Source organism: Mustela lutreola, chromosome 2 (genome assembly GCF_030435805.1).
Source record: "Mustela lutreola isolate mMusLut2 chromosome 2, mMusLut2.pri, whole genome shotgun sequence".
Taxonomy (NCBI): Eukaryota; Metazoa; Chordata; class Mammalia; order Carnivora; family Mustelidae; genus Mustela; species Mustela lutreola.
This window is the reverse complement of record NC_081291.1, coordinates 147,653,696-147,675,891: the sequence shown is the minus strand read 5'-3', so window position 1 is coordinate 147,675,891 and position 22,196 is coordinate 147,653,696. Positions and strand designations below refer to the sequence as shown.

At 38.3% G+C, this 22,196-nt stretch overlaps 1 protein-coding gene across 1 annotated transcript in view; it reads right to left on the bottom strand.

Moving 5' to 3' along the window:
- IGSF10 (immunoglobulin superfamily member 10) overlaps positions 1-22,196 on the bottom strand; it is a 41,499-nt gene that overhangs the window by 6,595 nt on the left and 12,708 nt on the right. Inside the window, exons 3-4 of the mRNA XM_059163763.1 lie at positions 16,339-16,729; positions 421-4,749 (exon numbers count right to left, since the gene is read on the bottom strand). Of these exons, the coding sequence (XP_059019746.1) occupies positions 421-4,749; positions 16,339-16,729 (4,720 nt within the window). The remainder of the gene's footprint in view (positions 1-420; positions 4,750-16,338; positions 16,730-22,196) is intronic.

Sequence of the window (22,196 nt, the reverse complement as noted above, 5' to 3'; positions counted from 1 at the left end):
TTATTTCCATAATTTTAATTTGAAAAGTCTTAATGGTTCAATACAGTGGCCTTTCTATTTTTCAAATCATATTTCTTGTATCTGCTTTCAAAGCATTACAAAAAATACTCTTAATTAACATCTTTTAAAACCTTCTAATGAGCAAAAAAAGTTACGCAGCAAATTTCTAATGAGAATATCAATAGTTTCTGTATCCTGCAGAGATTTGAAACTGGTGTCGATTCTTTGGATGTGTAACCCTGAAACATAACACAATCTTTTCCTTGTTTTATGACTAAGGAAGACTAAGAGCAAATAAGTAAATAAATAAATACATAAATACATAAATACATACATACATACATAAATACATACATACATACATACATACAAACAAACAAAAAAAATACAACCAAAAAAACCACCAAGAGTGTCAGATACCTGATGATACTCTAGTCCAGAGGATGGTGGGCAGGGGATTTCCGACAGCCTCACAAGGAAGAAAGGCATCTGAGTTAGCAGGAACAGTAAAACTTGCTGCTTTTCCTCCAACTATTCTGGGCCTTTCAAATGTATTCCTAGACAAAGAATCAAAGGGAAGGAGTTCAGAGGTTGTTATTTTTTGAATTTGTGTCTTATCAAAGCCATTTTTCTTTGCAGTCTTTTTAATATCCCAGTCTGAAGCATGGGTGATGTCCTCTGGCAAGCCTGGACTAGGCAATATGCTCACTATTGGCGTTTTGCCTTTGTTTGCAGTTTCTGGGTATGACTTCTGCCAGAAGTGGTTTTCTGACCACGGAGTGGAAGTCAGTTTAGAATTCTGTGGTTTAACTGTTACTGGGGCTGGCATGGAAGTAGAATGAAACAGATTAGAGTAGATAAAGTGGGTGGCTCCACTTGTGACCTTGACATTTGGGCGAACTTTGGGAGATGTTGCAACCTCTACTGCTAACTGCTGTGGATTAGCACTGTGCCTAGAGTGTTCACGTGGTTTGACCACTGTATTTGTCATCATCCTAAAAGCGGGAGTTGCCATGTTGTCTATGACAGCACTTTGATTATTCAAGGGATGGGAGGTGGGAATTGGCATTGGAGCAGCACTACTACTCAGGAATGGTGGCATGGTTGAGTGTCTAATGATTGTGTTCCTAGTTGTGCTCTGGTGTAGTTTGCCAGACAAAGTGATTTCAGAAACAATTCTGCTCTTCAAAACCTGAGTATTCTCTTGGGGTCCTTCTTCAGTTATGTCTGTCAGACTAAGCATTCTTGGATAAAGATCCATTGTACTTGAAATTCCTTTCATGTTTTCTAAGGGGGGCGTGGTTGAAGTTTCAGCCGCAGTTAGATCAGGAGGTGTCATAGTAGTGGATACAGTGAAGCCGGAACTCTGACTGGGAAAGGAGTGTGGGTCATTCCTGTTCCTCAGAGGCTCCTTTTTTCTTTGTATGTTTCGTGTGCTGGGTCTGGCTATTTGGGTTTTACTGATAATGACTGATGCAGGGGCAGTAGGAGGAACAGTTAGCCTGGCTGTCTGCTTAGATATGAAATTGGTACTTGGTTCATTGCTTGAGATATTAGGAGGTGTAAGGTAAACTGGTGGAAAGGGCAGCTTCTTCATTGTTGGGAGACTTATAGGACTGTGTGTTTCAGTGATATTTTGGTGAGTTGTAGCTGATGTTATAGATGGAATTTGCATCACACTTGCTGAGAGTGTTGTGAAATGGAAAGGGGAAACGTTAGCCGTGGGTAAAGCAGGAGATATTTTAGTAAGCACTGTGGCTTTGTTTTTTGGTGAGCTAAATTGATGCTGATTCTTTAACCTCTCTTTTTGGACATGGTTATTTACAAAGATCTGATGCCAGGGAATTTTCCTTCTTAAAAATCTTGTAATAGCTGTAGTAGTAGACATAGATGGCTTGGTGGTGGGATCTGGAACTGATGATACAATCATTGACTCCCTTTGAAGTTCGCTGGTATTAGACACACTCGGGTAATCATTGTTTGGAACAGGAGTTTTTTCCTCAGGTAAGGAGTTGGGGGCATGAGTCATAACTGCGTCAGTTGGAGTCACTTGTGTACTTTCAGCACTGAAATATTTTATTGTGGGTATTGTTTTCTCAATATTTACATTTGGTTTGTTCTCAAATAGTAATGATGGATTGTGGACTAGAATTGTAGACTCTTCTGTGACTCTGGCACTTTCAGCTTTGGTGAGCCTGATGGGGGAAGAACTTGGAAAAGAAAATGCTGTTGCAGCAGGGGTGAGCCTTTCCCTGGGAGAACAGGATGGGCACACCACACTGGCCTCTGTGGCTGAAAATGCAGTAGTGCTTTCTTCAGAAGAAACTCTGAATGTTGGTCTCACAAAGCCGTATCTATGCTGTCGAAGAACTGGAGTTCTATATGGGCTGATAATTCGACCCCTACCCCAAATTTTCCTCCGTCTTCCAAAGTGCCTGGATGTTAGCAGGATGTTAGTTGTACTATTTCTTGGAATCTGTGACTGAGAATGAGCAGCAGTGTATGGGCCTGAAGGTATCTCAGAGGTGTTAAGCTTTTGAATGATGGATGGATAGAAGTGATTGATCCTGGGGTCACTGACTCTTGTTACAGATGTCTGATGACTATTTGTGGCATTTACTGACCCTACGAATATATCAGCTTTGCTGTTAGCACTACTCAGCATTTTGATATTGACATCTTTGCTTATAGTCCCCATTGTTTTTGGGAGTGTACTTTGTAAATGCTCTTTTTTCTTCCCAGTGTTGTCAGCTTCCTGAAATTGTGTTGCTTCAGGTAATAGAGGAAAGATAGTGGAGAAATTTTCATTGATTGTGCCTCGCATTTTGCTTAATAAGGTTGGGTTTATATTCTTTGACATGGTTGTAGTTTTAATAGGAGATATTTTGAAATCTATTGGTTTTTCAGGTGGTAGGATTTGTGGACCCACAATTGGAAAGACTTCAGTGACAGCACTTATATTTGTCACAGAGGTATCAGGTATTTTTCTGGAATTGGCAATCACTGTCCTTGCCAGAACACTAGGAGCCTTAGTTGCCAGGACCATCAGTTCCTCATCTGGAGGGAGCATGCCTGAAGAGTCTATTTCCTCACCAGGTATATTCAGGAGTTGGGTGACCACTGGAGGGGGTCTTGTTGTAGTATGTTCTTGCTTCTCTGGTATAGTATTCTTTTTAGCTTTTTCCAAAAGTGCTGCCCAGTGCCGTGGGTCAATTCTTCGAGCAGAGGAAGAGAAGGGCCTCCTGTGTTCCCTAAAATGTCGATTTAGTGAATCTCCTCGCCGCCGGTGTATTGACTCACGATAGTTATGCTTTTTACTTGTGCTCAAGACTTGTTTTCCAGTCTCGACTCTCACTGGAGCAGATGTAAGGAGTTGCACAGCTGGTGGGTCCTTAAGATGGGCAGTGGGATTGGCCTCATCAAATCCAGATCCATCTTTTTCTACGTTAAGCTCTACTGGCCTTTGCCCTTTTGTTTTGACTGAAACTTGGTTAATCAAAAAGTCAACCCCTGATGGGTTGGCTGCTACACAACAGTAATAACCCTGGTTTTTTGGGGTGATCTGTAATATTCTTAGTGTGCCATTGTTCAGAATTTGCTTGTCTCTGGAGGACTGATAAAGCACAGTGTTTCCTGGAAGAACCCAGCTAACAGAGGCATCTGGGATACCAGAAGAATGACAGGGAAGGTCAAGTATTTCACCAGTGAAAACTGTATAATGAGCCCCATTTTCATGATGGGCTTCTAAAGAGGGCTCTACCACAGTGATTCTATAGGTGAGAATATCTGCATCATCATAATTGGTGCTTATGCAGTGGTATACGCCTGTGTCAGAACTATCAGCCATCTGGAGTTCTAGTTTTCCACTTTTGTCTATTAAGATTCGTCCATCTTCACTAACATATGGGGCTCTCACTTTACTCCCATCAGCCAGAAGCCACTCCAAATGTGGGGTAGGGTCTCCTTGGCCTGGGCATTCTAGGCTAGTGGTTCCACCAATCAAAACAGTGCGTTCCAGCTTAGTATTATTATCTCTGGAAATCATGGTCCATTTATGCTTCACTGGACTTGTTTCTGCCCTTGGTAAAGTGACTTGAACATCACTGCAGTACTGAATATGCAGTGTACTGAGTGTGGTGGCAGTTCTGTTCAGCTGCAGGGAGATTTGGTCTTGCATTAACCAATGGGGATCTATTGTGAGATCAGCCTCTATGCCAGTAAAGATGTCTTCAGGTTCAGGAGCCACCTGTTTATACTTGTAGTAGCATTGTGGTGTTTCAGTGAGCAAGTGGCTCCTTTCTAGAATCAGAGGAGAATCACTGTACAACGCCAGCACTTGCCATACTTGCTGAATGTGATTGTTATCTATGTTACACACCAGAAATGTTGAAAATGATGTATTTAGCATGATAGAGTCATTTTCTTCAGTGAATGCAATGGATGATGTCTTTGAGGGCTTTTGGATACTGCAGACCATGTTAGCTTCATTTCCAAATTGATCTGTCATATTCAAAGTGAGGGAGCCAAAGGGTGCCATGAAATCTTGGGGAGAGATGGACACAGGAGTGCTGTCTTCCAGAAGAGTCAAGTTCTTTAATTTCAGGGATGAGTCAATGGTTGGCTTGGCACACAGGAAAGCTGCAGCTGGGACCAAAGCTAAGGGCGTGCCCTTAGAGATCCTGGGGTTCACGCAAAGTGGACATTGCTGAGGACTGGAAGGACTTCTTTCTTTTTTGCATTTTATTATATCTAGGAAAAATGACAATTGAGTTATTGCCAGCTGTGGCCTCCTTAAATTCGAACATTTTAAAGAAATAGCTTCTGCTAAAATTTGAAAGAACAATTTGGAAATTTTATAGTGTTTAATAGTAAGTTTGCTACTTTTTTGTCTTTAGGTGATTTCTAAACAAATATTGTCTCTTCACCCTGCCCACAGTATTATATCTGTGGTCACAAGGATTTTTGTCTGTCTTGTTGATTGCTTTATTTCCCATATGTAGAAAGTGCCTGATATATATTTGGTACTCAGAAAATATTAGCAAAAAGAATAATTTCCTTAAATAGGGAAATGAAATATATGCTTATGTTTCTCACTTTTACTAAGAGTGGTTCAGTTCTATTTCCCCATTTTAATGTTTTAAGGGTCATGGGGCACCTGGGTGGCTCAGTGGGTTAAGGATCATAGAATTTCATTTTCCTTTAAAAGATTAAATATTTCATAGAATTCACAAACAGGTTAAGAAAAGTTAATACCTATTCTCCTCAAACTATTCCAAAATACAGAAGAGGAAGGTAAGCTTCCAAACACATTCTATGAGGCCAGTGTTATCCTGGTACCAAAACCAGACAAAGACCCCACAAAACAAGATAACTACAGGCCAACATCCTTGATAAATATACATGTAAAAATCCTCAACAAAATACTAGCAAACTGCATTTAACAATACATTAAAAGGACCATCACCATGAGCAAATGGGATTTATTCTGGGGACACAAGGATGGTTCAATATTCACAAATGAATCAGCATGATAAACTATATCAACAAAACAAAGGATGAAAATCATATGACCATCTCAACAGATGAATAAAAAACATTTGACAGAATTCAACATCTGTTCCTCATAAAAACTATCAACAAAGTGGGTTTAGAGGAAACCTACTTCAACAGAATAAAAGCCAAATATGACAAATCCACAGCTAACATCATCTCAGTGAAAAACTGAGAACTTTCCTCTAAGATCAGGAACAGGGTGTCAACTCTCACCACTTTTGTTCAATATAGTACTCTTTAGAAGTCCTACTTGCAGCATTTGGACAAAGAAAAAGAAAGAAAAGGCACCCAGATTGATGTGAAAGAACAAAAACTGTCACTGTGTGCAGATGACATGACACTGGCACAAATACAGACACAGGTCAAGGGAACAGAACGGAGAGTTCAGAAATAAACCTATACTTATTAATCATACCTATGTTATGTTATAATTCATCTGTAACAAAGGAGGCCAGAATATAAAATGGGAAAAGGACAGACTCTTCAATATTAATGGTGCTATCAGAACTGGACAGCTACATGCAAAAGAATGGAACTGGACCACTTTCTTACATCATACACAAAAATAAGCTTGAAATGGATTAAAGACCTAAATGTAAGACCTAAAATCGTAAACATTCTGGAAGAGAGCACAGGCACTAAGGCATCTGACAGTGACCACAGAAACCCTTTTCTACATATGTCTCCTTGGGCAAGGAAAACAAAAGCAAAAATAAACTATTAGGACTGTGCCAAAACAAAAAGCTTTTGCACAGTGAAGGAAATCATCAACAAAAAGGCAACCTACTGAAAGAAGTTATTTGCAAATGATATATCCAATAACTAGTTAGTATCCACACTATATAAAGGACTTCTACAACTGAACATCAAAAAACAAAAACCCCAAATAATTTGATTTAAAAGTGGGCACAGACCATGAATAGACATTTTTTTTTTCAAAGACGACAAACAAATGGCCAAAAGACACATGAAAAGATGCTCAGCATCACTCGTCAACAGGGAAATGCAAGTCAAAACCACAATGCAAGATCATCTTATACCTATCTGATGGCTAAAATAAAAAAATTAATAAATAAATAGCAGGTGTTGGCAAGGATATGGAGAAAAAGGAACCCTCATGCACTCATGGTGGGAACGCAAACTGGTGCAGCCGCCGTGGAAAACAGTATGGAGGTTTCTCAAAAAATTAAACAATTACCATAGGATCTAATAATTGCACTACTGGGTATTTACCCAAAGAATACAAAAATACTAATCTGAAAGGATACATGCACCCTCATGTTTATTGCAGCATCACTTACAATAGCCAAGATTTGGAAGAAACCTAAGAATCAATAGAGGAATGGGTAAGGAAAATGTGGTATTTATATATATTGGAATATTAGCCACACACACACACACACACACACACAGGAGGAGATTGTGCCATTTTTGACAACAGGGATGGCCTATGTACTCCAGTATGACAGGTGGTGCTACATACGTCTGGGTCAGCATTCTTTGGTAAACTTTAAAATCTAAACCCATGGAAAGAAGATGTCCGGCAAGCCTGAAAACCTTTGAGTACTTGTAAGAGGCTCTTCTAAGTCATCCACTTCCCAACCAGGCATAACTCTTAACCTGCTCATCAACACCCTGGGTTCAGACCCTGACAAAGCAAAGAACATGGCAGACTTCTGGCTTAATTGAACCTCAGCAATTATACTCACATCTTGGTATGCTTACTATTGCTAGCACCTAGACACAGAGTTAGCAGAGTTAGTTAAAATACCTGAACACCAGGTATTTTACTTCAGATGCAGATCTTATTTATCACGTCACTTTCATTTCCTCCATCAATCTTTTAGTCATACAGACATGCTTCCCATTCCTCAACCTGCCATGCCTTATTAGACTCTGGAATATGCTCTTCCTTCCACTTCCCATCATTTGCCATCTGACACACCCTCTTCCATCAATGTCTAACTGCTTACATCCTTCAGGACCCAGTCACAACACCACTTCTGGGTGGGCTTTCTGTTTTATGTTCCCCTTATATCTTTCACTTCTCCTATCCTACTCCTTACCCATCCACTATTAGAATAACCTGTCTAGTTACTGTAGATCCCCGGCTCCAGCCAATGGATGCTCACAAAAGTTTGGAGGGAGGGATGAAGGTGGGCAGACAGGCCAAATTCTAAGGTCACATTTTGCCACATTTTAACGTAAAGCTTGAGGTATGTCTTAAAATTGAAGGTGTTTTACAACACCAGCTGATCAGCTATCAGTCTTGATATGGCTTCTGCTACGGCACAGAGAACACTGTCTTAGCTATTTACATTGTTTTCTTTTTAACTGAGTTACATGCACTGTTGGTACTACATATATTAAGTTTGCCACTTAAAATGTTTTTATTAAGGGGCACCTGGGTTGTTCAGTTGGTTAGGTGTTCGGCTCTTGGTTTCAGCTCAAGTCCTGATCTCAGGGTCATGAGATCAAGTCCTGCTTCAGGATCTTTGCTCAACACAGAGCCTAACTGAGATTCTCTCCCTCTGCCCCTCCCCCTGCTCACTCACTCTCTCTCGCTCTCTCTCTAAAATAAAATCATTAGAAAATAAAAATGAAATGTTCGTATTATGCTTTGGCACTAAAACAAGAAGTTATTAGGTGGGTAGAAAGGCTGAAAACAGAGAAGATAGACATAAATTTAATATTAGTAAAGCAAATGTTTTTCAAAGAAATAGCCACAAATCCTAATTTTATAGAGAAACAAGACAACGACCTTTGTGAAACCTAAGCAGCCAAAATACCCACAAGTAGATGAAGCTGTGTTACGCTGGACTACTGATATATGTGCAAAAGAATTGCCTAACACGTTCCACCTGAGGCAACTGAAAACACGAGGAACTGTCACATCTCTTGGAATGGGTGAAAAAAATGTCCAAGCAGAAGTTGACATGACTCATTCATGATTCTTGTAGGATTATCATTAAGGTATTTCGGTAAAAAGGAAAACATGTAATTATGTAAACATGACTGAAAGATGTTAGCCCTAATGGGTTTCACTAATTATATGTGTGTGTTTATGTATATACACACACATACACAATATATATGTATAAACAGGTTGTGGACATATTAAGATTATATAGGTGGGTGATGGACTCCTTTGTATTCACCATCAAAATGGCTAATTGGGTACCCATTATGTTCTAGGCACATTCTAGGAGCCATATGTAAATAAATCTGACATAGAATAGGAAAGGCAAAAGACTTTTAATACTAATAAATACAATAAAATGTGGTTCGTTCAAGAATGGAATTGTGGGTAAACCGAAAGTGGTGAAATGATGATAGGTAGCCCTTGAACGACACAAGTTTGAACTGTGTGGGTCCACTTATATATGAATTTCTTCAATAAATATACTGGAAAATTTTTTTGGAGATTTGTTAGAATTTGAAAAACCTTACAGAAAAACCACATAACCTAGAAATGTTAAAGTATGTCATGAATACATAAAATGTGCACAAATCCATTATAAAAAGTTAAAATTTATCAAAAATAGTAAACACTTAAATCCATTATTTAAAAAGTTAAAAATTTTTAAAAGATTTTATTTATTTGACAGAGATCACAAGCAGGCAGAGAGACGGTGGGGTGGGGGGGGAGCAGACTTCCCGCTGAGCAGAGAGCCTGATGTGGGGCTCCATCCCAGGCCCTGGGATCATGACCTGAGCTGAAGGCAGAGGCTTTAACCCACTGAGCCACCCAGGTGCCCCCAAAAGTTAAAATTTATCAAAACTTATATGCACACTTAAAGAAGCATGTCAAGGAAAGCATATGCAAAGCTACAATATTAAATCATAACTGCCTAAAATTAACTATAGTACATACTTTACTAGTATAATTTTGCTATTGAGGTAAGCTCAAGTATTGTGAGTATCCATTTAAAAATGCTGTGTGACACTAAATAACTCTGAGAGTAATTCATCTCTCCAGTAAATTGCATACTGCAGTAAAAAGTGATCTCCATGGTTCTCATGTATTTTTCCATCATTTGTAGTGCAGTATCACAAAACTTGAATAATACCATGGGGCCCAGAGCTCCTATAGTGATGCTGGAAGTGCTCCCAAGAAGCAGAGAAAAGTTATGACATTACAAGAAAAAGTTAATAGGTTTGTAGGTTCGGTTACCTGCCACTTTAACATCAATGAATCCAGCATAAGGGCCTTTGCAAGAAAAGAAAAGGAAATTCCTGAAACTGTCAGTGCAGCTATACCAGCAGGTGGAAAACCTTGCACTTTTTGTAAAATGCCTTTTTATCTTCTGTTGAAAAATACAGCCTTTATGTGGGTACAAGATTGCTAAAGAACAGCATCTCTGTAGACACTCATATGAGTCAAAAGAAAAGCAAAGTCATTATGTGAAACTTAGAGCAAAAGAAAGGAGAAGGATCTAAACCTGGAGAATTAAATGCCAGCAAAGGATGGTTTGATAATTTTAGTAAGAGATTTGGCTTAAAATATATCAAGATAACAGGAGAAGCAGCTTCCACCATCCAAGAGGGAGCAGATGAGTTTCCAGACACCATCACAAAAATCATTGAAGAGAAACGATATCTGCCTGAACAAGTTTTTAATGTAGATGAAAGTACCCTATTCTGGGGCGGGAGGGTGGGGAGCCACAAAAGCCATTTATTTATTAGGAAGAGAAGGACGCACCCGGAATAAGGCTAGGTAGGGATAGGCTAACTTTACTGTTCTATGCAAATGCAGCTGGGTTCATCATTAGGACTTCCTTTATCTCTAATACTGCTAACCCCCAAGCCTTGAAGGGTAGTGATAAACACTAGTTGCCTGTCTTTTGGTTGTACAGCAAAAGAGCCTGGATGATGAGAATATTTTTTCTAAATTGGTTCCATTGATTCTTTGTTCCTGAAGCCAGGAAGTACCTTGCCAATAAGGGACTGCTTTGTAAAGTTCTTTTAATGTTGAGCAATGCCCCTAGCCACCCAGAACCCTATGAGTTCAACACCAAAAGCATCAAAGTGGCTTACTTGCCCCCAAATATATTTCTAATTTATTCTCTAATTCAGGAGGTCCTAAAGGGATCATTAAGGCTTATTAAACATAATATTCTATGGAAAGGATTATTAATTCTATGTAATAGAACTCCTGATAGAACATCATGAAAATCTAGAAGGATTACACCAGTGAAGATGCCATTGTTGTTATAGGAAAAGCCAGGGAAGCCATCAAGTCTGAAATGGTAAATTCCTGCTGGAGAAAACCATGTCCAAATGGTGTGCATGGCTTCAAAAGATTTACCCCAGAGCTAATCAAGGAAATCATGAAAGACTCTAGATATGGAAAAAAGAGAAAAAAATAAAAGCATAAGGGGGTGGGGGAGTGGTTCAGGGAGGTGGTAGTGAAGGGCTTCAAGACATGGATCTTAGAGAAATTCAAGAGCTAATAGACACCACAACAGAGAGATTAACAGAAGATGACTTGGTAGAAAATAATGCTTTCAAACCAGTGCCTAATGACAAGGGGGAAGACTCAGAAAAAGCAGTGCCAAAGACCAAACTGACCTTTGACAGTCTGGCAGAAGGGTTCCTATTAATTCAAGACTGCTTTTGCAATGGCCACGGTCGCCAAACTGTGGAAAGAACCAAGATGCCCTTCAACAGACGGATGCATAAGGAAGATGTGGTCCATATACACTATGGAGTATTATGCCTCCATCAGAAAGGATGAATACCCAACTTTTGTAGCAACATGGACGGGACTATAAGAGATTATGCTGAGTGAAATAAGTTAAGCAGAGAGAGTCAATTATCATATGGATTCACTTATTTGTGGAGCATAACACATAGCATGGAGGACATGGGGAGTCAGAGAGGAGAAGGGAGTTGGGGGAAATTGGAAGGGGAGGTGAACCATGAGAGACTATAGACTCTGAAAAACAATCTGAGGTGTTTGAAGTGGTGGTGGGGGGAGGTTGGGGGGACCAAGTGGTGGGTATTAGAGAGGGCACGGATGCATTGAGCACTGGGTGTGGTGCAAAAATAATGAATACTGTTATGCTGAAAATAAAAAAATAAATAAATTAAAAATAAAAAAAGACTGCTTTTGACTTGCTTTAGGATATTGACCCTTCTGTACAATGGGCACTGAAACTAAAGCAAATGGTGAAAGATTGGTCCTATATAGAAACGTTTTTAGAAAAGTAACAGAGCAAAATGTCTGACAGAAATGACGAGGTATTACTGTAAAGTTGCACTGAGTATACATGCCTCTCCTGCTTCCCCTACCACCCCCTCTGCTTTTTGGACAGCAAGACCAATGCCTCCTTGATGAGGGGACGATGATGATGGGGATGAAGACCTAATGATGTCCCACTCCCTCATAATGAAGAGTAAGTAATTACAATGCTGTAGATTTAATAAACTTATCTATCGTGCATGTTTTATGTGAAAACCCAATAATGGTATAGTAAGAACTGTGTGAGCTGCTTTTGTACTAGTGCCTCAGTTTTCATTATGTAGAATATCAGTGCAAGACTTGGATGGAAGTAGCATTTCCTTACATAGGCATGCTGTGAGTGATATTTAACATAAAATTAATGTGTTAGCTTACTTACTGTCTTATAACTTTTCTTTTAAAGAATTACATTAGTATACATATGCCTCTGTCTTATAATTAGAGAAGCTGCATTGTCAGCCTATCAACACAGGTAAGGGGTTTGAAAATCTTGTATTATGAATAAGACTAACACTGTATACCATAGAAGTTTTATAATGATACATTCCTTAGTGTATGGGCTAGGCTACCATAAAACAATCATATTGTTGCTTCATTATCAATGCATGGATATGAAATAAAGGTGAATTTCTTTTTGATATTGTCTTTTCATTTTTGATGTCTAGCATTAGTGAAACATAATATCTATAGTGTTTTATATCCTATAAGACATTATTAATGTAGGTACTGGAATAATTTCTTATAAGCACATGGTATAAATTTACAGTATCAATAAATACAGTACAGTAAGTGTATTTCCCATATGATTTTCTGAAACATTTTCTCTAGCTTTATTATAAGAATACAATATAAAACACATATGGAAATATAAAATATGAGTTGATTTGCCATATATGGCCAATATGAAAGCCATATATGAAAGCCATATAAGGTTTTCGGTCAACAGTAGATGATTGGTGGTTAAGTTTTGGGGGATTCAAGTTATACATAGATTTTCAACTGTGTTGGTGATCAACTGTATTCAAATACAGATGGGGCGAGTGGAAGAGCACCAGGTTTCCTGGAAGGAGTGAGTGCTGAGCAGAGTTTGCCGGCTGTCTGGGAGCCCATCCCACAGAGAAGGAAAGGAAGTGCTCCAGGCAGGAAGGCCACAGGGTTGAGATAGAAAAACAGTGAAGAGTGTGTCTGGGATGCCAGGGAGTGCTGAGGATTGGAAAGGAAGGAAACACGGCTAGGCTAAACTAGGCTGAGGAGCTCGGGCTTTGTTCTGCAGGCCGAGATCAGAAAATTTTTTATGTAGAGGGCCAGATAAAAAAGATTTTAGGTTTGTGGACTATGGGTTTCTGACATAACAAATGGACTATACCATTGTAGCAACAAAGGAGCCACAGAATGAGGCATGACTGTTTTCCAATAAAACTCTATTTACAAAAGCCTTGTAGAGGGGCGCCTGGGTGGCTCAGTGGGTTAAGCCTCTGCCTTCACTTCAGGTCGTGATCTCAGGGTCCTGGGATCGAGCTCCACATCAGACTCTGCTCAGCAGGGAGCCTGCTTCACCCTTTCTCTGCCTGCCTTTCTGCCTACTTGTGATCTCTCTCTCTCTGTGTTAAATAACTAATCTTTAGGGGAGAAAAAGCCTTGTAGAGGGCTGTAATTGGCCAATTCTTGAACTTTTATCGCAATTTTAGTTCTTGGAATTAAAAAAATTCCTTAGTATATAAAATAAATAGGTATCTTAGACTCATGACATATTCTACTTTAAATGTTAGCTGCTAACACTATACAGTAGCCTGATTTTATTACCAGAACATATAATTAGCAAAATGGCAGATAGCTTGGATACCATGTAGGAACTGAATACACAATCATTTTCTCTCTGGTGTGTGTAGTTCTTTCCTGGTGGGCATCACCCCCCTGCCCTCCCCCACTCCCTACTGCTACGTTTCTCAGATAAACTTTCCTTGTGTGCTCACCATTCTCCGTCCCCGTACTCCAGCTAGCAACCACATGAAAACCCAGTATTTCTTCCTCATTCTCCTTTATCGCTCCCTGGCATTTGAAAGTGTAGACAAGCCCCCACTCAGTCCTCTTGGGGTCTGTAAAGCTACATGCAAGTGTGGCTCCGTCTGTCTTTATAGTTCAATCTGTCATTCTTGACACACAAACCTTCTCAAGCACTTCATCCTTGGACTCTTGTTTCTCCCCACTCCTGTCCGTCTGATCTGCTGCTCATAAACTGACCATCCCCCCAAAAGCATCTCTGTCTTCCAAGCTTTCACTGTAAAATCTCTTTGGCCGCTAGGATTAAGTACAATCCTCATAGCTGGGTGTTCAGTTCTCGCTGCGGCGGATTTCCGAACACCCTGAACCTATGCCGGGCAATTGGGCTCTTCTTTACCCTCTTTCTGCAGCATGTTCGGTCTTCATGTACAAAGCAGGTTCTCCACCCCAAATGCATTTTAAAGAAAGGTTTTGATTTTTGAATTTCTGCTTTTCTATGTTCTAGCTGTGTGACCTGGGTAGGTCGCAGTGAAAATGATGATAACGCTTCACACTTAGAGCTTGCTTTGAGCCCTACCTTGTGCTAAGCAATTTGTATGTAATATACTTTCCAATTATTATTATCCCTATGTTACAGGTAAGAAGATTGAAGCATAAAGGGTCTAAATGAGTAGTCTAAATTTAGTAGTAGTCTAAATCTCCTCAGCCTCAGTTTCTTTATCTGTAAATGGAGGATTATTGTGAGGATTCAATTGAAAACATTTAGCACAAGGTCAACCCCAAACTCAGTACACGTTAACTCCCTGCTAGCTTGTATATTCCTTCTTCTCCATTTGATGTATCTTTTATGACCCAGTCCAATTTCCCTCCTTTTCAATCAAGGTAGAAGTAAATTTTTGATGACTCCAATTTCCTATGGAACTAAGTCTTCAATAAAGTATTTCGATGTTGTTCATTTATAGCCTTATTGTCTTTTTTTTTTTTTTTTAGATTTTATTTATTTTATTTGACAGAGAGAGCACAGGTAGGCAAAGTGGCAGGCAGAGGGAGAGGGAGAGGCAGGCTCTCCACCAAGCAGGGGACCCAATACAGGGCTCCATCCTAGGATCCCGGGATTATGACCTGAGCTGAAGGCAGCTGCTTAACCGGCTGAACCACCCAGGTGTCCCTAGACTTACTGTCTTTTTATGTGTTTAGCATATTTGCCTAAAATATTTGCTCTTGGAGAGCTAAGGTGGTGTCTATTGCCCTAAAGTAATTCTCAAAGTTCAGTTAATGTTCTCTGATTTGCTTTTTAACTAATTAACTGACTACACACAGACACACATATAAATAAGATGGCAGCAATTTCAAACCTTTTCCACTTTTCCCACGCTTTCGGCCTTGACCCTGTCCTAGAATCCTCCTCCAGTCACCTCTCTTGGACCTTCATAGGGGTGAAAAAGCCATTTGATAATAGCTTCCTTTGTCTTTTGTACCAGACCCAGCAATTCCCCTGCCTCTATGCCCATCTACTTCTCTTTCTCCTAAGGAAAATCCTTCCACCTATGTCTGGATCTCTTGCCCTCCAGTCTTCTCAGGGGACTGGTTCAGTGGATGATCTGCCCCTTTGAAGTGTTGTCCCCTTCTCTGCCTTAATCTCTTCTCACCTTGAACATGCTCAAATCTCTCTCATGCGTGAAGAATCCTGTGTGATTACACATTTCCATCTGGCTGCACCCTCCCTCCATCCCTTACTTCAGGCCAGACTTCTCCAAGAGTGGACTGCTCCCTGCTTTCCATTTCTCTCTCCCCACACAACAGTCTCTCCCCGTCACTCTTTCCAAAGTTTGGAAAATCAATATCTTCCCCTTTGATGACAAAATCAATATGTTCCTTTCAGTCATTTTCTCAAAGACTTAATTATTTAATCAGATTTCAACAGTTGATAGTGCATTTAATTGTTTATTCATTTCTGTCCCTCCTCCGCTGCAAGAATGTAAACTCCGTTATGGGGCTATCTTGTTCATTTTTAGATCCCTGTGTTGTGATCTCTTGTTCATAGTAGGTTTACAGTAACTACTTGTTGACTGAATAGATCTTGCCTTCTTCGTGACAAATTTTACTTTGCCCATCAAAGCACATTTCACAATCTGATTATGTGTTTGCTTATCTGTAACATACCAGAGGCATGGCTAGAGCAGAGACAGCGCTCTTGACAGTTCTATCACCAAGCACAAGATCTTGACTAGAACTCCAAAAAAATGTGTATTGACTGAATGACTGAAAGGAAGATAAGAAAAAGGAAGGGATTTTATGGCTCGTGGTAAGTAAAAAAGAGTAACACTCCTTTTTCCTAATTTTGCCAGAAGTGATGACTGGATAACTGACCTGAAACAACACACAAATAATTCATTAAAGAGAATTCATCACCACAAAGTTATTATTTAGTGTCCATTTTCTCTCCAACTAAATTACCTTGGCCTCCCCACTTCCTGGTAAAAATCTCCAGGCAGGTTTCCTCTACTTAGGACAAAGAAATAAATAGCATACATATATACCTGGTTTTTCCTGTATCCAGTCAGACAACCATTTTAAATGGCAATCACAAGTCCATGGGTTCCCATGAAGATAAAGGCTTTCCAAATCAGGCATATTGGAAATCATCTCTTGAGGGAGGGAGCTCAGGAAGTTATCAGACAAGTACAGGTACTTAATAAAAGATGTTTTAAATATCTGGAGGTATTTCAAAGAGACAAATGTATCTGGATGGAGCTTAGTGAGCTGATTTCCTTCCAAGTGCACCAGTCGGAGAAATGTGAGTCCATAAAAAACCTCTGGGTTTATAAACTCAATATTGTTGTGGTCCATATGCAACCGTGTCAAGCTCCTGAGGCCATAAAAGGTATCTTTCTGAAGTTTTCGAATTTTGTTATAGCTCATTTTTAATACCTAAGAATAAACAAACAAAAACCATTTAGTTTGTCCAAGGAATTTCACAAAAGGGAAAAATGTGTCAGTAATAAAACATGTTAGAATTAATCCAAAACAACATGTGTATCTATATGAATCCTAATTCAAACAAATTAGTTGCCAATTAAATATGAGAATATCAGGGAAATTAGAAAACTCATGATGATATTAAGGAGTTATTGCTAAAATTTATAGATTAATTTTGTGGTTATGTTTTAAAGATTCCTTAACCTTGAGACATATATGAATTGCCTGTAGATAAAACATTAAGATATCTTATTTCTTTTAAAACAATGCAATGAAATAAAATAAGTACTGAGTAATAGTACAAGTGAAGCAATCTGTTATGTCTTGGTAACTACTGAACCTGGATGATGATATTTTGGGATTTATTATAGTATTCTTTTTACTTTTGTATGTGATTGAAAATTTTTATAGTAAGTTTTTAAATTGATATTTCAAGTAAATTTAAGGTTTGTTAAACATGGATTTTTTAATAAGAAAGCAATATATTGAATTTATCTGTCACATTTATAACAGTGTTATTGAGATATAACTCACAGGCCATAAAATTCACCTCTTTAAAGTATACTTTAAGTGGTTTTTAGTACATTAACAGTGGTGCAACCATCTCCACTAAATTTAGAACGTTTTCAGCACCCCCAAATCAAAACTGCTGCAATTGGCAGTCATTCTCCACTTTCTGCCTAGCTGTAGAAAACAACAAATTTACTTTATTTCTGTGGATTTGCATATTCTGGACAGTTAATGTAAATGGAGTCATACAGTATATAGCCTTCTGTGTCTTGCTTTTTTTTTTTTTTAATTTGCCTAATCTTTTCAATACCAATCCCTGTTGTAGAATTGCAGAACAGTATTCCATGTGGACATATGACACGTTTTGCTTATCCACTTATCAGTGGTGGACATTTTGGGTATTTTGCACTTCTTGGTTCTTACAAGGAATAGGATTTTGATTGATTTTGCATTAAAATTATAATACTTCCTGAATATTTTGATAGCATGAGGATATTTTTTAGCAGAGAGCACAATGTGGGGCTCATCCCGGGACCCTGGGATCATGACTCAAGCTAAAGGCAGATGCTTAACCGACTGAGCCACCCAGTTGCCCCACAATAATTTCTTTTTACATTTTTTTCCCTGATTTGACCTAAGAGATCACCTTTATTGAAGAATGCTTTTCTGGAATGACAAGTTCCCTAATAAGCAAAGGGAAATTGACAACATAGAAAAGCTCTGACATAAATATTACCTGGGAGTACAATCCCAAACTCAGGGTTCTCAATATTTGTTGAAAACGGGGTGATGAGAATAAGTATCTTTGGGGATTTCATGAAGACGTTTTTTCATCTAATTCTCGAAGATATATATTCCAAACAATGTCTGATTAAGCCATACTAAAGGAATCACATGCCCAGACTGAATCCTTTTGCATTATAGGAACCTGGTATGATGTCAGAATGCTCTATGTACACTGGCATTTTATCTTTTATAAAGATATTGCTGAACTTATTTTATTATGCTGTATCTATTTTATGAGGAGCTTTGGACTAGAAATCAGATGTGTCTTGGGGGTCAAGATGGTAGAAGAGGAAGACTCTGAGCTTACTTCCTTCCATGGACAAACCAGAACTACAACTGTTTATAAAACAACTATCTCAGGGGCGCCTGGGTGGCTCAGTGGGTTAAGCCGCTGCCTTTGGCTCAGGTCATGATTTCAGAGTCCTGGGATCGAGTCCCGCATCGGGCTCTCTGCTCAGTGCTCAAGCCCCACATTAGATTTGAGTCTAGAAACTTAAAAAAAAAAACCATTAACTAGAACAGATAAATGAAACCAGGAGCCACTTCTTTGAAAAGGTTGACAAAATTAATAAAGCTTTAGCTGGACTCAAAAAAAAAAAAAAAAAAAGAGGATTCAAATAAAATCAGAAATGAAAGAGGAGAAACACCACCATAGAAATACAAAAGATTATGAGTATGAAAATTTATTTGCCAACAAATTGGACAACCTAGAAAAAAATGGAGGATTCCTAGAAACATTTAACCTCCCAATACTCCCAGAAAGAGAAAATAAGAAAAGACTGATTAATCTGTTTTATTGCCATTAACAATGAGATTGAATTAGTAATCAAAAAAAAAAAAAATCCGAATAAATTGAAGTCTCGGACCAGATGGCTTCACAGTATAACTTTACCAAAAACAAAGAGGAGTTAATACCTATTCTGCTCAAACTATTTCAAAAAATAGAAGAGAAAGGAAAGCTTCCAAATTCATTCTATGAGGACTTATCCCCAAACCAGATAGATACACTACAAAAAAATAGAACTATAAGCCAATACTCTAATGAACATAGATGCAAAATATCCTCAACAAATTATTGGCAAACTGAATCCAACAATACAGTTTAAAAAAAATTAGCCATGATCAAGTGAGATTTATTCCTGGGATACAAGTCTAGTTCAGTATTTGCTGGTCAAGCAACCTGATACATGACATCAACAAAAGAAAGGACAAAAACTATATGATTATTTCAATAGATATAGAAAAAGCATTTGACAAAGTACAACATCCATTCCTGACAAAAACCGTCAACATAAAAAGGCCATCTATGAAAAACCCAAAGCTAACACCATACTTAATGGGGAAAAACAGCTTCCCCCCTAGATCAGGAACAGGACAAGGATGTCCACTCTCACGACTTTTATTCAACATAGTACTAGTAGTCCTAGCCACAGCAATCAGACAAGAAATAAAAGGCATCCAAATTGGTAAGGCAGAAGTTAAATTTTCACTATTTGCAGATGTCATGATAAGTAAATTCCATAAAGCTGTGGGTTACAAAATTCACATATAGAATCTGTTGCATTTCTATACACTGATAGTGAAGTAGCAGAAAGAGAAATTAAGACAACAATCCAAATTACAGTTGCACTTAAAATAACAAAATACCTACACATAAACCTGACCAAGGAAGTGAAAGACCTGTACTCTAGAAACTACAAAAGACCAATAAAAGAAATTGAAGGGGACACAAAGAAATGGAAAGATACTCCATGCTTATGGGTTAGAAGAACAAATATTGTTAAGATGCCTATACTACCCAAAGCAACCTATAAATTTAATGCAGTCCTTATCAAAATACTAACAGCATTTTTCACAGAACTATAACATATAATTCTGTAATTTGAAAGGAATCACAAAAGTCCCGGAATAGGCAAAGCAATTTTGATAAAGAAAAACAAAACTGGAGGTATAATAATCCCCGATTTCAAGATATACTATAAAATTGTAATCAAAACAATATGGTACTGGCATAAAAAAGTAGACACATAGGTCAACAGAACAAAATAGCCCAGAAATAAAGCCATGTTTATATGGTCAGTTATTCTATGACAAGGAGGCAAGAATATATAAGGTAAAAAGTCTTTTCAACAAATGGTGTTGGGAAAACTGGACCATTTAATTATACCACATATAAAAACAAACTTAAAATGAATTAAAGATCTAAATGAAACCTGGAACTGTAACAAAACTAGAAGAGAGCACAGGCAGTAATTTCTCTGACATTAACCATAACAACATTTTTCTAGATATGTCTTCTGAGGCAAAGGAAACAAAAGCAAAGATGAATCATTGGGACTATATCAAAATAAGGAGCTTCTGCACAGCAAAGTAAACTATCAACAAAACTAAAAGACAACCTACAGAATGGAAGAAGATGCTTACAAATGACATATCTGATCAATAGTTAATATCCAAAAAAATATAAAGAACTTCTATAACTCAGCATACCCCCCCAAATAATCCAATTAAAAATGGGCAGAGGACATTTCTCCAAAAAAGACCAAAAAATGGCCAACAGACACATGAAAAGATGTTCAACATCACACATCAGGAAAATGCAAATCAAAACCACAATGAGGTATCACTTCACAACTGCCAGGAATGGCTACCATCAAAACCACAACACATAACATGTGTTGGCAAGGATGTGGGAAAAAAGGCATCCTTGTGTATTGTCAGTGGGAAAAAGTGGTGCAGCCACTGTAGAAAACATAGAAGTTCCTGAAAAAAATTTAAAACTACGCCATGTTCCAGTAATTGCACTACTGAGTATTTACCCAAAAAAATACAAAAACACTAACTCAAAACCATATATGTATCTCCCTATGTTTACTGCAGCACTATTTACAATAGCCAAGATATGGGAACAACCCAGGTTTCTATCACTAAATGAATGGAGATATTTATATGTATCATACACACACACAAAGTGAAATTAGCCAGAGAAAGCAAATACCATACAATTTCACTCACACATGGCACTTAAGAAACCAAAGAAAAAAAGACAAACCTAAAACAAACTCTTAACTATAGAAAACTGATGGTTATCATTGTGGAGGTTGGGGGGTAGGGATGGGTGAAAAAGGTGAAGGGGATTAAGAATACACTTATGATGAACACTAGTAATGTATAGAATTGTTCAATCACTATATTATACACCTGAAATGTAACACTGCATATTAATTATACTGAATTAAAAATATATTAAGAATTGTAATAATAGATAATACTTGAAAAATAAAAAGTAATGGAATTTTTCTTCTTAATTCTACAATAGCCAAACTATGGAAAGAACCTAGATGTCCATCAACAGATGAATGGATAAAGATGATGTGGTATATTTATACAATGGAATACTGTGCAGCCATCAAAACACTGGTCATTAGGGGAATGTTCCAATTAATGTTCCAATCGTACGTGATTTATGAAGTGCACTTGGAAGCAAGGGTTCCCAAATAAACAGAAAGGGATACCTATTTCAACTGGCATTTGGAAGCCTCCAAAAGATTCCAACATTCCAAAACAGTTTCATTGAAAGATTCACTGCAAAATGTTAATGAGAAGTTAGAGAGGATGCCTTGGTGGCTGAATCAGTTGAGTGTCTGCCTTCAGCTCAAGTCATGATCTCAGGGTCCTAGGATCAAGCCCTGCATCTGCCTCCCTGCTCAGTGAGGAGTCTGCTTGCCCTCTTCCTCTGCCCCTTCCCCTGCTCACTCTGCATCTCAAATAAATAAATCTTAAAGAGAGAGAGAGAGAGAGAATGTACCTAAAAGACTGTAATACTGATACATCCATTCTGAAGAGACTAACAGTTATCTTTTTAAAATAAGACCATCCAAGGATATAGGCAGTTCTTTTCAGATTATCATTCACTCCTTGATCAAAGGCCATAGTTAAAGAATGTCTTAAACCTAGAGAGGATTCGCCAGAGTTTTTGTAAATCGATCACCTTCTGAGCCCAGTCAAGAGAAACAAAATTTCACATTGGCCCATCCTTGTCCTTTTTTTATTTGTATCCTAAGAACTTGGCTTGGCTTTCTGATTGTCTGGAAAACATAGGTTGTTAGTTCTTTCTTTGTCT